This window comes from Emydura macquarii, unplaced genomic scaffold (genome assembly GCF_026122565.2).
Source record: "Emydura macquarii macquarii isolate MOO-44397 ecotype Brisbane River unplaced genomic scaffold, CSIRO-AGI_Emac_v2 contig_1253, whole genome shotgun sequence".
Lineage (NCBI taxonomy): Eukaryota > Metazoa > Chordata > Testudines > Chelidae > Emydura > Emydura macquarii.
In genome coordinates this window covers 88178075-88192229 of record NW_027131390.1, presented here as the reverse complement: position 1 = coordinate 88192229, position 14155 = coordinate 88178075, and the positions used below count along the sequence as shown (strand labels likewise).

Below are 14155 nucleotides of genomic sequence, written 5' to 3'. Positions count from 1 at the left end.
TGGGAGCAATCCTGGAAGGCAATAATTTGCCATTTCTAAGGCGAGGGGTTAGATGGCTTTTTAGCCCTGGGCTGGTGTATTAATGGTCTTCTCCCTCCAGTGTGAGTGAAGAATGGGATTGTATTTGCCTCTCTTCTCCCTTTGTCCAGTCCCTTTACATTAATTATTTTAAATATGTATGCAGGGAACAAAAATATGAACTCGAAGTACACTGGAGAAGGTAAAGCTGTAGTGTCTCTGCTGAGGAAGCAAAAAATAAATAAATAAATAAACAAACAAACCACCAACAAGGAAGGAGGCTTGAACAAGTCCTTATGTCAGGCTAATGACTGAGATCTTTTTACCTCCTGCTTCCTGGTAGGTGGAATTGTAGAAATAAAACACTATTATATCAAGTTCTAGTATGTTGAAAAAAAAAATGTGCTCTTCCCACTATATTTTACTCCAGTAGGGAAAACTGTCCCATGTCTTTTGTGGAGAAAAAAATTCTTCCTTTTCTGAGCTTAAGTCACTTAGTTTAAGATACTCAGAGGAAGGACACGAGATCTGAAGGCTTCAGAACATGAAACAAAAAAAGTAAATTAAGGCGGCAATATAGTCCAATAAAAATCTCACACATTTGTAAGGAGTTCTCTAACAAACAAAAGTTCCTAACTAGTTTACATGCTGCCTCTCTCCCCATCCCTAATCACCCAAGAGGAGAAACTAATGGCTTTAAAACTGATTAAGGGGGAGAAAATCCTCAAGGCTGAGGCCCTTGATGGATTCCCAGACTCTTACCTTGCTTCCCCCATCATATAAATCTGTTTCCCATGGCTGGGAATTATAATATCACATGATCAAGTATGCAGCTTTGCCAATCCGAAGTGTCCCATGAGAAGGGAGAGGGTGAAATGATCCTCTGACTCATCTTCCATTATATACAAGAAGACAGACCTTGGAGCACACCCATTGAACCACCACCAACCAATGCAGCTCAGAAAGCAAGAGCATCACTCACTCAAGCAAAAACGAGATATGTCATACTCTACAATAGCTGCTGCTGCAAGTTTGAAGCATTATTTCTATTATTCTAATGTCTCAAGGAAAATAGCTCTCCTATGTAAGCAAAAAGCATTCAGCTGAAGCGTTATGCAAGATAAAAGCACCTGGGGTATCTCTACACACAGCAACTGAGAGAATGCTTCCCAGTACAGGCAGACAAAACACATACTAGCTCTGCTCAAGCTAGTGCACTAAAAATAGAGTGGTTGTTACTGCACAGATGGCAGCTTGGGTTTGCCACCCAAGTACATGCTCACTCAAGCTCTTGGGTCTGCACACATAGATAGCCCAAGCCCCCATCTGTGTTGCAACATCCATATTGCTGTTTGTAGCATGCTAGCTTGCACAGAGCTTGTGTTTGTCTGTGTGGGGATCATACCCCTAACTGCAGTGTAGAAATATCCTTAAGGGCCAATACTTCCATAGGAACTGATCTAATAGATCATACAAGGCTATCAGGAGGGAACAGAGGAACTTCTGCAAATGACAAAGAAACTGAAGTTGTAGTAACTGGGGTTAAGCAATGTGTGATGCTGTAAAGCAAATATGCCAATGGACATTGCGGAAACCAACCTTTAAGAATGATTGTGACCAGCAAAGGACAGAGACTCACTAGAACTTTGTCACTTGTCCTCCCTGGAACCTAATCAAGTGGACTCATGGGAAGAGAAGTTGAGGCAGCAGGAAAGGACTGTGATCAAGCTACTAGACATTTTAAAGTTGTTGCCCACCTAGCTAAGTTTTAACAGTATTCGGACCCACCAATCAAATCATGTCTCCCTTAAGGTCAGAAGTTAAGGGGCTTTTTTCTCGTCTGTAAGGCAACTTACAGACCTTATACCCATGGTCATCATCATCAAATTCAGATTTTAAAGCCAAGTTTATTAGAAAGTAATAATAAACTGTAGTTAAACATGCTTCAGACTAATACTGCTAAAATATTGCTAGATGGGCAACAAATTTAAAATACCTAGTAAGTTATTGATCAATACTTTATTTATGAAGAAATAAATATTGTAGCTGATGTTATCCAGATGCTCCAGTCTATTGGTTCCAAATATATTGCCACTATCAGTTTTGAACTCCACTAGAACTCTTTACTTCATCTATACAATTACATATTTCAAGCCAGTTTTAAGAGGTTCTTTTTATTATTTTGTGGTAGAAACTGTTGATTTTTCTTAAAAAAAATCTTTTAACAAGAAAAACTAAGTTAATAGTAACATTTGACATTATGTGCAATATTGAGTGTATGTTCATAAATGCTGTCTGGTATTTTCCACTGTCAAGCAAGACAGAGGCTGAGGAAATACTTTCAGAGGGCCTGAACAGGTTAACATTGATCTCCTAATTCCATAAATCTCATATGAGTAGTATTCAAGACAATTTATAAATTTTGAAAAGACAATTATGAGAAGAGTCAGCCAGTCCATCAGAGTTTTGCACTAATGGCTCAAATCCATTCATTTTAGTCTGGTCAATGGCTGGAAAAGCTACTTATTTGGGTTGTGGCTCTTTTTTGAGGGAAGATTATTTGTTTTGATTATATTGATTATAATTTGATTATAATGCTCACTTTTTGTTTTAAGTGGTGCTTAAAAGAGCAACAAGAAGTTCATACTCACAAAAACTTTGTCTCCAACAACGTTTTCCATTTGTAGTTGTCTCGTGATCTCCTTGAGAGCTATTTTATCATTTGTCTGTAAGAGCCCTAAAAGAAAGTGGTGATTATATAACAAACACTACATTTTCTCTTCTGCTCTCGCTACACTTAAGTAGTCACATCATTATGCAAAGCCAGTGGGGAGACTTATTCCAGCAATGTTTTCCCAAGTGGGACTTTCTATTATTTTCTCAGTAAAACTACCTGTACCTCTTGAAAAGTTGCTTCAAACAATCTGTCTTACACAACTGAACAATGGATACAATTGAACAATTACATAATTGAACAAAGATTTTTATGAGAGCAGATATTTTGAAACAAGTCTTTAAAGAAAATATTGGTTGAGATTTATAATAAGTGAAAACCCATTACAACAAGCCAATAGATAGTATTTTTAATTTAAAAGAATGACATATTACTTGCCATTTAGATGAACTTGCAAGAGGTTCTCTCTCACTTGCTTAACTTCCATGAGCTCTTTTAAGACATGATTTAATAACTAGGGGGGAAAAAAAAAATCGCATAGTTCACATTAAAATTTCCCCAGTATATTTTTAACATTAAAAACAGTAAAAAGAAACGGCAAATAAAACAAGAGGATCAAACACCTACTAAAATTGAAGATACTGCTTTTAACTGATCAAGTCAAACTTTACTACTTTACGGTTGAGGACACTCAAAAGAACCTGAGTATTTCCTGTGCTACCTACTCTCTTCACATCTAACAGTTGCATCATTAGGGGAAAAACACTTTCCAAGAAATTCTTGTTCAAGTTTTTTTTTTTTTTTTTAAATCTCATCTTTCAAATCACATCAATGATCTCCTTCCACCTGGGCTCATCATTCCTTTCATCTTTAAAAACCAAAATGTGAAAAATGCAAAGATCCAGAACTTCGTGGCATGAATGAAACATCTTGAGGAAAGGCTGGCAGGAAGGATGACAAATACTGTGATATTTGACTAAATTCTATATTCTAAAACTTCTGTTGTTACTTCCATATTTCATGAAGTAAGTGTATTATTAGTAGCATCATAGTTCTTTGTGGGAGAACACAGCATAAAACTATTGCCAATAATTTTCAAGTTACAAAATGCAGACTATTTTGTAGCTGCATCAAAAAATCCAAAAATGGAAAAATAGCTTTTTAAAAGATTCTAAAATGATGGCTCTAGTATTTTCATTTAGTAGATTACAGTAGCACCCAAAGGCCCCAATCAGGCTTGGGTCCCCTTATGCTAGATGCTGTACAAGAGACACAAATGTAGTTAAGGTCCCAACCTCGAAGAGTGAAAAATGTTAAAGACATCAGGCACACTTGCTGCATCTTACACTCTAAAACGGAAAGGGTGTACAAAGTTATTGGCAGCATGCAATGACAAACCAACAACGTGCACAACTTGATGGTTCCAAGTAAGAATTAAAAAACCCCAAAATCCACCATTTTAAATATTACTTATGCTCTCAATCATTTTCCACCCAGTGTTTGGAAAGAACTGACCTTAAATAAATATTTTTATATTATAGTATGCATTTAATATTTATTCATTACTCTCCTTCCCATTTATAGAAAGGCCACTCCCATTGCCTCCTCTACCTATCATTTGTTCCTTTTAAACATAGATCCAACTCCCTCTCACTTCTTCCCTTTCTCCTATAAGAAGCTAACTAAACATACTTTTCATAAAACAAATGAAATGGTTAACTGCTCACTTACTGGCAAAAATGGGTTATTGAGGACCAGAAGAATACCAAAGCTGTAAACTGTTATGGTGAAGGACAGAATTGAATGTGTTTAATTCTAGAAAGCCGAAGACACATAATTTAGATATTTGTCCATTATCACCCTGATCTCTCTGCTTACATGTTGTATCCCTTTCCTTGGTCTCAGTCTGTCCTTTACACTGTCTGCTTTGTCGGTTAGGATCTCTATTTTAGGGCCCTCCAGACAAAGAGTTTTTACGCTGATATACCATGGTGTACTGAGGGGAGGGCTGGGAGGGGGCCAGGCCCCCGGGCGCCAGTCTGCAGGGGGCGCCGGGCTGGCCCTTCACAATGTGCAGGAGGCTCTGAGGGACATTCCTCAGTGCCTCCCTTCCTGCACGTCGTAAAGGGCCAGCCCAGCCCCTCTCCCCAGGCCAGTGAGTGAGAGTGAGTGACCGCTCCCATCCCTGTGGGGCTGCAGCGGGAAAGGGAGGCGCCAGGTAAGTGTGGGGGACAGAGGAGCCAAGCCTGCATTTACGCTCCAAACATGCATCACAGCCTGCCCCACAGATATAGACCCCCCCCATCCCGGGGCAGCTGGGGGGGCTGCCAGGACCTCTCCTGTCCTACACGGGGGGGGGGGGGGGGAGGAGGAGGGGGCGCAGGCAAATGTAGGCTTGGCCCATGGGCGCCAGAGACCCTCTGTATGCCACTGCCAATATGTCAGTTAGAAATTGATGTAGTTAAGTCAGCACAACAACTGCATTCATGCTAATGGAACAGTATAGCTAAGCTACACAGATAACTGCTATGCAAGCGACTTTGCACTTGCGCACATGTAACTAAACCACTATAAGTTCCTCTTTACCAATAACTGCATCCGTGCTAAAGGTTGTGCCGACTTAGCTATATTGGTTCCTAATTGATAGGTAGAGTAGTTAAAAAAAAAAAAAAAAGATACTTTAGTAATTATACCAATTTTTAAATTTTATTATGAAAATTCTCCAGTTATTTTATATTACAAAAATATGTTTTTTAGCTAAAAGGTTACAGACTGTTTATAACAAATACATAATATATGGCCTTTTAACTTTTGTTATTCAATTTGGTAAAGCCATAAATGTGTGCACATAGCAAACAGTTAAGGATTTTTAGTATGTGGTATTACTCCTCATACTCTGACTGAAGGTTCCCTGTGAACATGGTGAGCAGACATACAGTGTAGGAGACCTTCATATGTACTTTAATCAAATCCTATAACCAGTCACTATAGTCTATTCTAGGTCAGTAGTTTATAAATAGAAGTTTCTTACAAACATAAATTGGGATCAGGATCTGTTATGAGCCTAACAGAGACACCATAATTAGTGCATTATATGTGAAGGATGATGACTCAATAGTTACTTATGCTACCTACAGTAACTGTGGTTCTTTGAGATGTTGTAGTCAGTTTAGGTCCCACTGTAGGTGTGCATGCTCTTAACATGCATGACACTGGAGTTTTTTGCATAGCATAATCTGTCTAGGACATGCATGAACCTTGTGCCTTTTTACGCTCTTGTACAAGGGCATAAAGGATGGAATGGATACATCTCTCCCTCAGATCTCTCATAATTCAAAGCATGTGTTAGCTAAGGACTCAAAGCAGAGATGGAGAGAAGGTCATGGGATCCACAATGACTACAACATCTCAAAGAGCCATACAGTTCTGTAGGAGTTGAGAGTAATAGGGTAACCCTTTCCCATAAAGGAAGCTGTAATAGTCCTTGATCATTCATAATGTGGAACTGCAAGGAAGACAAAGCATATGTCTTTGTGCCAAAAAGGTCAAGTTTCCTCAGATCCTTGTCCTTGGGGCAACTTTGTTTTCTTTTGAGACAAGCACTCTAGTGTTGGGTACATATACAACTCCTCAACTCATGGTATTTGCACCTCTTCTCTGCATGAGGTTGAGGGAGGGAGCACGGCCAGTGCATTCCAAAGGCTCAATCGTAGATTCCATCAAGCCCTTAGTGATGGGTAGGGCTATTCTTGTGGCACTACAAAACTAAAGATGTCAAAAAGAGTTCACAAATATTCTCTTGAATTATGGTTTCAATATCCAAGGTACCCAGAGTTCCAGGAACACCCGAAAATCATCTCTGGGTAGTCAGAGCGAATGCCTCATTGGGGGATAAGAAGGATTCTTGGGGTTGGGAGAGAAGCTGGAGTGTCCTAGGCTTGTTCTGCCACCTTGCCCAGCTGCTCTTTTTGGTTCTGGCAAAGTGGCCCTCACTATCGACACCAAGAACTGGTATCACTTCCTCCTTGTGGAAATATGTGATGGGGCACAACTCTGGGATCAGTGGGATAGCAATCCCCATCCAGGCCAACAGAGCCTTGGTGGCATATTGTACTGGTTTTGGCCAGCCCATTCAGTGCTCACCTTAGGATATCTGCTAAGGTGGTGTTCCACCTCTCCTGTCTCTGGCCTTATTGGGTGCTAGTGCTCCATTACCTTCTCTGAAACTAGATGGCCTTGATGAGTCCTTGGACTGAGTCCTCTTTCTGAGGTGGACATTATGTCTGTGCAGAGCTAATTTGCAGCAGTACTCCATACTGGATGTGGAGTGTTTTGGGTCACTGTCTAAAAGCCAGCAATGAAGACGTTTAATGTCTTTGGTACCGAGAATGTATCCAATGGTGCTGTGATTCCTTGTGCTGACTCAAGTGCTGTATTTGATCTCTTCTCCCTGCTGATATTGGAGGTGTACCTGGTTGCTGGGCACTATCGGAGGAAAGCCTCCTAGGTTCCAGACAGGTGAGGCTTCTTCCTCTAGGTTTGAGGCTACTTTCAGTGGATTGTTCCAAGAGATGCAGTTTGAGTCTTGCATCCCTTGATTTCTGAATGCATAAGGAAAGGGAGCATTCATCAGGGATATGAGCTTCCTCAGGGCAGAAGAAACACAAACTATGCTCATCAGAGGCATCAGACAGTAACGCAAAGGGCAGGATTTAAACTTTGAAGGCTTAGCGTTTGCCATTTTTGCAACTTGGCTCTGCTGTACAGGAGTGCACAGGCAGGTGTTCCAAGGGTCTACCCCATCAGCTTTTTTTTTTTCCTGGAACGTCCAACTAAAATGAAGAACTCTAGAAAGAACTCTAGAAAGTAAAACAAGTGAAGAGTGTTTCTTTAGATAGACTTTTGTCTAAGTTCCAGATTTAAGTGGGTGAGAAACAATCCAGGTTCTGTATTGCTGCCACAGGTAGTAAGAGGAAACAGAGGGAGAACCAGGACCACTCTGCCCTGGCATTGGAGCACAAGGTGCACATGCAGCCCTCATGGACACAGGTAAGCAAAAAATTCCAGCCTCACAAACGTGGTGCATGTGTGTTTACAGTGGGATCCACACTGACTACTGTAAGTAGAACCGCGATCACTTCAATGGACTCAGGTCTGAGTTACAGATTTTATACAGATATCAGGGAGCTTCACAGATATTTCTGTGAAGAAAGCACAAGAGTGAAAAATAGTTAAAGCAAACCGATTTCATAAAGCAATGAGCAAGACCTGCTCCCAATGACAAAACTTCACTCTTTTGGTAAGAAAAAAATACAAAAGGGAAAAAAGTCTGTTGAGTAGCAGGTCAAATATCAATGCAGCCACTCAAAGCCAGATCAGAGAAACACCACTGATGCAGGAGAGAGGAACAAAGGATAATTTGTAGTATGATGAATTAAGAATCTACAGTTTGATGTAACAGAAGCCTATAATGCTAATGCAAGGGCTGGTATATTCTACTGGTGGGGCAGTGAGCTTAAGTCCTTTGAATGCTACACAAGTTTCTGCCAGTCATACTAAGAATGTTATACTTTGTCAGAGTGGCTGCACCTTTAAAGAGAAATGGGTCTCAGCCCCACCTGTGACCCAAACTCACTTCCCCACATGGGGATAATGAAGATAGGTCATGTAGTTCAATCAGGTCTCTGGGATAAGTCTGAAAGACACCCTGGGTAGACAGACATACTTCAACAAAGGGAGCATAGAGAAGGCTGAAGAGTAGCAAGGCTCCTGCTGGAGACCAAGATACCAAGAGAGAGCAGCAAAGAGAATTTGCCCGAGGATCTCTCTGAGCCAGTGAGAAGACAGCTCAGGCAGAGTTTTGGATCCCTCCTGGAAAAGGAGTGGGAGTGGCTGCTTGAAGAACAGGGAAAGAACTCCTGCTAGAAAGAGCTGGGAATGGCTGCTGGATAAAGGACAGACTGGAATAAAGATGCCAGCGTGAGTATGAGCTTTTATGTTACAGTAATGACTTTACCTTGGGGCATTGAGTGTTCTGTACTGCTTGTTATTAAACCAGCCTTAAGCAAGGATATCATTAGCCACAAGAAAGCCTTTGTGGATTATTTCCAAGACCTCTTAGGGAAACTGAGGCAAGGGTGCTTGCACAGCCACCCCATACAACAAGGGGACAGGCCAGAGGCAGTGAACCTGTTATGTGCATTTCACAATAAAGCATGTAAGTCAGACTGAAGTATGGAATTCTTGTCTTTGAACTATAGACATATGAATATTATAATTTCCAAAAGATTGACAGAAAAATTTAAATAAGGTTTTTCTTTTGAACAGCCTCATGAATACATCTCTTCAAATGCTCATAAAAATATGCATTAGCAAAACAAGATATTATCTTTAAAAATAAAACCTCCCAAAGACAGGAAGTGACCAACAGCCAAACTCAGCGGTGGTATAACTCCAGGGACACCAATGGAGTTCTACCCATTTACACCAGGGTCCAATTTGACCCTGCATCAACTTGCAGAGTAGTAGGAGTGTTTACCATAGTCTTGCCTGATCCCCTGGGTCCAATAATGAGTGCAGAGTTACTTTCTCCATGGATAGTAGTTCGTTTCAGCAGCTCCAGTAGATGTCTATAATGACAATGACTGTAGGTTAACACTTCAAGAACAGGAGCATCCACTGTAACTGTAGGAAAATTCAGAGAAGAAACACCACAACACAAGAAAAAGGCTAACACAGGACGGGTAATTAACCGCAACCACAATAGCATGCACGAGGTGCAAAATGTAATACAATCAAAATAAGAAAGAGGTTGGACTTAATTTCATAAACATTAAAATATGTATCTTGTAAAAGTATCACTAGTTCTTTAGAAGTCTTCTAAAAACCATGTTAGGCAGCAAATATACCATATATGGAAGGCAAATTTTAGAGAAAAACGATTACATTCAGTCGTTAGCTCTTTCCTTCAAATAGGAAAGGAACCAACCTCAATTATTAAGACTTTAAACTGCAACAATAAAAGTTGATTGAAACAAATGGAGTTACAACAACAAAAGGGAGAAGGAGAAAAATTGCTTCACATGTGTCAGCTAAAAGACTGTTAGGAGAGATGTGGAATCACCAACTGAATAATTTTAACCAACTGATTACCCATACTAAGCTTCTGATGCATTTACTGAAATGTAGGTTGTTTATGATAAAACATAGGTGAACTTTGTCAGAACTTACATTTACAATGAAATTACAGAAAATAAAAAGGTGGCTACAATGGTGTTCAAAGTTTAAGAAAATTAATTTAGCATAGAATGTTAGAATTTAAGTAGAAACAATAAGACATCAAAGTGTTAAAGTTATGCTATATTATTCAGATGAGATTTTGGTACAAATATCAAACTATGGATTCTTCACACAGATTATTAATTTGCCACTCAAACTCCAAGTAACAGTCCAATAACTTTAGATTGGTATGGAGTTCAGCAATCCAAAAATACTTCTCAAATTAGAAATTTGAACAAATTACTGAACTACTGAGGTGTCAGTTCTACATGCACTTCTCTAAGGAAAAACTATTTTCCTTTTGGATATCTTTACTGTATGTAAAGATAATTTAAGTGATTAAGTGCCGTGTTACTGTAAAACACAAACAGCTGTAGAGAGATTCTAGTAACTACATCAAGGACTTTTTCAGTTCTCTGCTGTAACTGAAGAATGAAAACCGTCCTGCTGATTTCCAGTTTGTCATCATGTTGCCTCTCCACAGTGTGACAGTGTCAATGCCACCTTCGCTGCCTCGGAGGTCATCCCCTGCAATTGCAAAATTTTTCCAAGACCCAAAAAGCATATGGAAGGGGTTCAGAAGATTGTTTGTAACAATGCAGCTTAGGCTTTATATCCTACATTCATTTCCCCATAAAACAATTAATTCAGTGAAGAATGTGTGCATAAGTTGTTTTATTCCTTTTTTAAAGTCTGTTACAATATATATTAATTTATAGCAGGAACACTAATTTTCTTACATTGACAATGAGGAAGAAAGGGAGTTAACATTAACAACTGAAACAATCTGCCATTTAGAAGGAAGAGTGCACTGGGAAAAAAGGTGAAAAAAGGAACTTTTACAACATCTTGGATATCTTTCAGCAATGAGTGATCAATATTCAAAATAAATTATTTATCAAAGAGGAAGACAACAAATGTTATTTTTTTGGAGTCCTACCTTACACTAGCAAATGTTTCATTATAGTTCCTGTAACAGAGTGACTCATCCCTCAAAGGCTGGAGCTAGTCATCCCCGATTACAGAATAAGCCACATGGAGATCAAGGTGATTGCCTGACAAAGAGCAGCAGGAGGCTGCAATGAAGTGGAGAATATTCCAAAATTATAGACTACTAGGAGTGTACAGGTTCTAGCAGGTTCTGTTAGGCGGAGGTCAAAATAGTAAAGAGCTGGCCACAAAGTTATAAAGTTGCTTACTTACTTGTACTGAAGTTCTACCCCAAACAGTTTTCCATTAGGATACTGGTGACAAAATCTTTCACGTAAAATTCTTTGTACCTATTGAGAATGAGATGAAGTAAGACTGGCACAAAATACTTAATGCTTATAAAATGGAGACATATATACTAACACCCTTAGTAAATGTAATTGGATTAGTGGAGGATTCATTAGTTTCTGTACTATAGCAAATGTGCATCATGCAACAAAACAGATTCAAGCTCCAAATGCACACTTTAGCTATCAATAAGGACTCAGTGGAAACCAATCATAGCAGACAGTCTTTAGTGACACAGTCAGAGACCAGGGGCAAAGACGACAAAAAGATAATCTATCCAAGAGAAAAGCAGTAATATTTCTGCAGGGTGTCTGGTCCCCTGATATTCTGTTCCTGCTTCTCACCGCAAAAATAAATACTGTAGCACTTCTTGCCACACTGGATTAGACAATTAGACCAGCGGTCCCTCTAATCTTGTATCCTGTCTCTGACGGTGCCCTGTACTCCAGGAACGTGCCAGAAAACCCATTGTACACATTTAAAAAGTAATGTGCTTAAAGCTGAAGTTTCTTCCAAAGTCCCCATTAGTCAATGAGCATCTTATGCCATGAGGAGTGAGGGTTTTTATTACATTATGTAATATATAACACACTCTTCTTGGTATGTAATGCATGTTAAAAGAATGTTATTCAGGCTGAAAGCTGAAGCATGCTAAGCTCAAAAGTGACAAATTTACTGTAGCCCTTGCAACTTAATTCTGCCCCCCTTATTCATTCATTTTGTACAGAGGTACTATGGAAAAAAATAGCATGCGATCATGTCATTACAAACTGTATCATGATGTATACACACCAGGAGACAGAATTAAGGTTGCCTGGACAACCTCAAATCTAATATTTCTTAACTTTTGAGTGCTTCATTTCACAACCTAAACTATATTAAAAGCTTCATTTTGGATGTAATTTCCTAGATTTTTGGGAAAAGACAACCTCACACATCATTTATCATTGGTTTTGAAGCCTTGATCGTCAGTACTGCAACTGAGCCTTCTACTACAGGACAATTAACTACCACAAGAAGGCTATTTTTCCATTAGAGAGATGGGATACTGGGATATGGATGTGGTAGAGGGACTTCATCCCAGTTCTTCTCTCCCCTTTATCCTGCCACTACAGCTGCTCTGGCAGCTACCAGGCATCCCCACAGCAATGCATGAACGCTGCTGCTGCTTTGGCAGCAGCATGGACCTGGTCTTAGACAGCCCATGTTTGGCATCATGCTAAACTTTTCCTGAAAAACTCAAGCAAGAGAGGGAAAATGGCATTCTTCTTTCAGCAGAACCTGAGCAGAATTTCACAGAATGAAGAAGAGGTGCTTCTCTAGCTGGAGGGCTTACTCCCCTCTGAATTTGAAAGGCCTGCTGCAAAGATCGGAAACATTAAAGCTTCTCAAAAAACCCTAAGAATCTTTTATAATGGAAAGTGTTAAAACGCAAATAAGTGCAACCACCAACTCTCCCCATAATATGATATATACTATTCTAGTGTACCTGAGAGCTTTCATCCATAATGGGACACAAGTCACTTGCATGTTCAAACCAGAGTACATGGGGAATTTTCTCTGTAATTTGAAGTCTTTAAATCATGATTTGAGGACTTCAGTAACTCAGCCAGAAGTTAGGGGTCTATTATAGGAGTGAGTGTGTGAGGTTCTGTGGCCTGCAATGTAAAGATCGGACCTGATGATCACAATAGTTCCTTCTCACCTTCAAGTCTGAGTCTATAATCTAATTCTTTTTAAAAAAATCCTATTAAGCTCTTAGTCATAATTTTATTTTGTAGCAATGAGTTCCACAGACTAATTACACACTATCAACAAGTATTCCCTTTTAGCAGCAGTAAGTGTGTTGCCTTACAATTTAAGTTTAATTGAATGCCCCTTTGAGACTGTATTCTGAGGAAGGGCCAAAGCAGCATCTGATAATGGTTTAAAAAAGGTAAATCATTAAGTAGTGTCTCTCATGTCCCTTTATCCTTCTCTCTAAACTGAACATCTCAAGTCTTTTCACTTTCCCTTCACATGAAAACAGTTTGTCTTCTTTTGTCCCGCTTCTCTTACGGAATCCTCCTCTACTTCTATTTAGTTTTTTGAGACTGTGTCCAGAACGGAATGCCTTACTCCTAGCCAGGGAGTACTGGAGATATTTAAAAAAAAAAAAAAAAAAAAAACACCCACAAAACATCCACACACTCCTCATGTAGTTCATCTTCAATTTTACTTCCTGACAGTCTGAGATATACTCACCAATTCTTAAAAACAAATTAATCTTGTTTTTAGCTTTTTGTTCTTAGCATTTGCAACTTCCATGCCATTTATTGGTTTTGCTTGGGTGAATTCCCACACCCCAAGAAGAGTATGAGTGTGGCTTGAAAATATCTTGCAATTTAACCAATTTGCCTTCCTAGGTCTTCATTTTAGCAGTATGCATAACTTCCGTGACTCAATGTATGCTCAAATATAAATGCATAATTGCTTCAAATTGTGGTCTGAGATAGAGTTCTCAATAATGACTGATAAAGACTATCAAAAAAAGCATTTGCACACATCTATCAGAATGCAAGAAGTTGCTTTGGAGAAGTTGGCCATCCAAGTATGGCACTATGAAGATGGCTCCTTAGGGTTGCTATGATGATGCTAACTTTAAGGAACCGTCTGTCTAGCAGTAGCCATGCCTATCTATAGACAGGGACACCTACTGAAAAAGGAATGTCCTACTGCAAAGAGTAAATTTTCATGTGCAAATGGGCAACAGGGAGGTACAGCTGCGTATCTATAAATGTTAAGTAATCCGAAAGATTGAGGGCTCCCAAGCTGACCTGAGGGTCTTCATTTTGACAGTGTGACAGAAGAATTTGGAAGAAGGACTGATAGTTGAAGAAACATTCCTTGGTTTGGGACAGGCTTGAG

At 39.5% G+C, this 14155-nt stretch overlaps 1 protein-coding gene across 3 annotated transcripts in view; it reads right to left on the bottom strand.

Moving 5' to 3' along the window:
* The window catches only part of ORC4 (origin recognition complex subunit 4), a 46074-nt gene that overhangs the window by 20825 nt on the left and 11094 nt on the right, over window positions 1–14155 (bottom strand). For all 3 annotated transcript variants that reach the window (XM_067549493.1, XM_067549492.1, XM_067549491.1), the window contains exons 3-6: window positions 11174–11250; window positions 9231–9321; window positions 3131–3206; window positions 2670–2755 (exon numbers count right to left, since the gene is read on the bottom strand). In XM_067549493.1, coding sequence (XP_067405594.1) covers window positions 2670–2755; window positions 3131–3206; window positions 9231–9321; window positions 11174–11250 — 330 coding nt within the window. The remainder of the gene's footprint in view (window positions 1–2669; window positions 2756–3130; window positions 3207–9230; window positions 9322–11173; window positions 11251–14155) is intronic.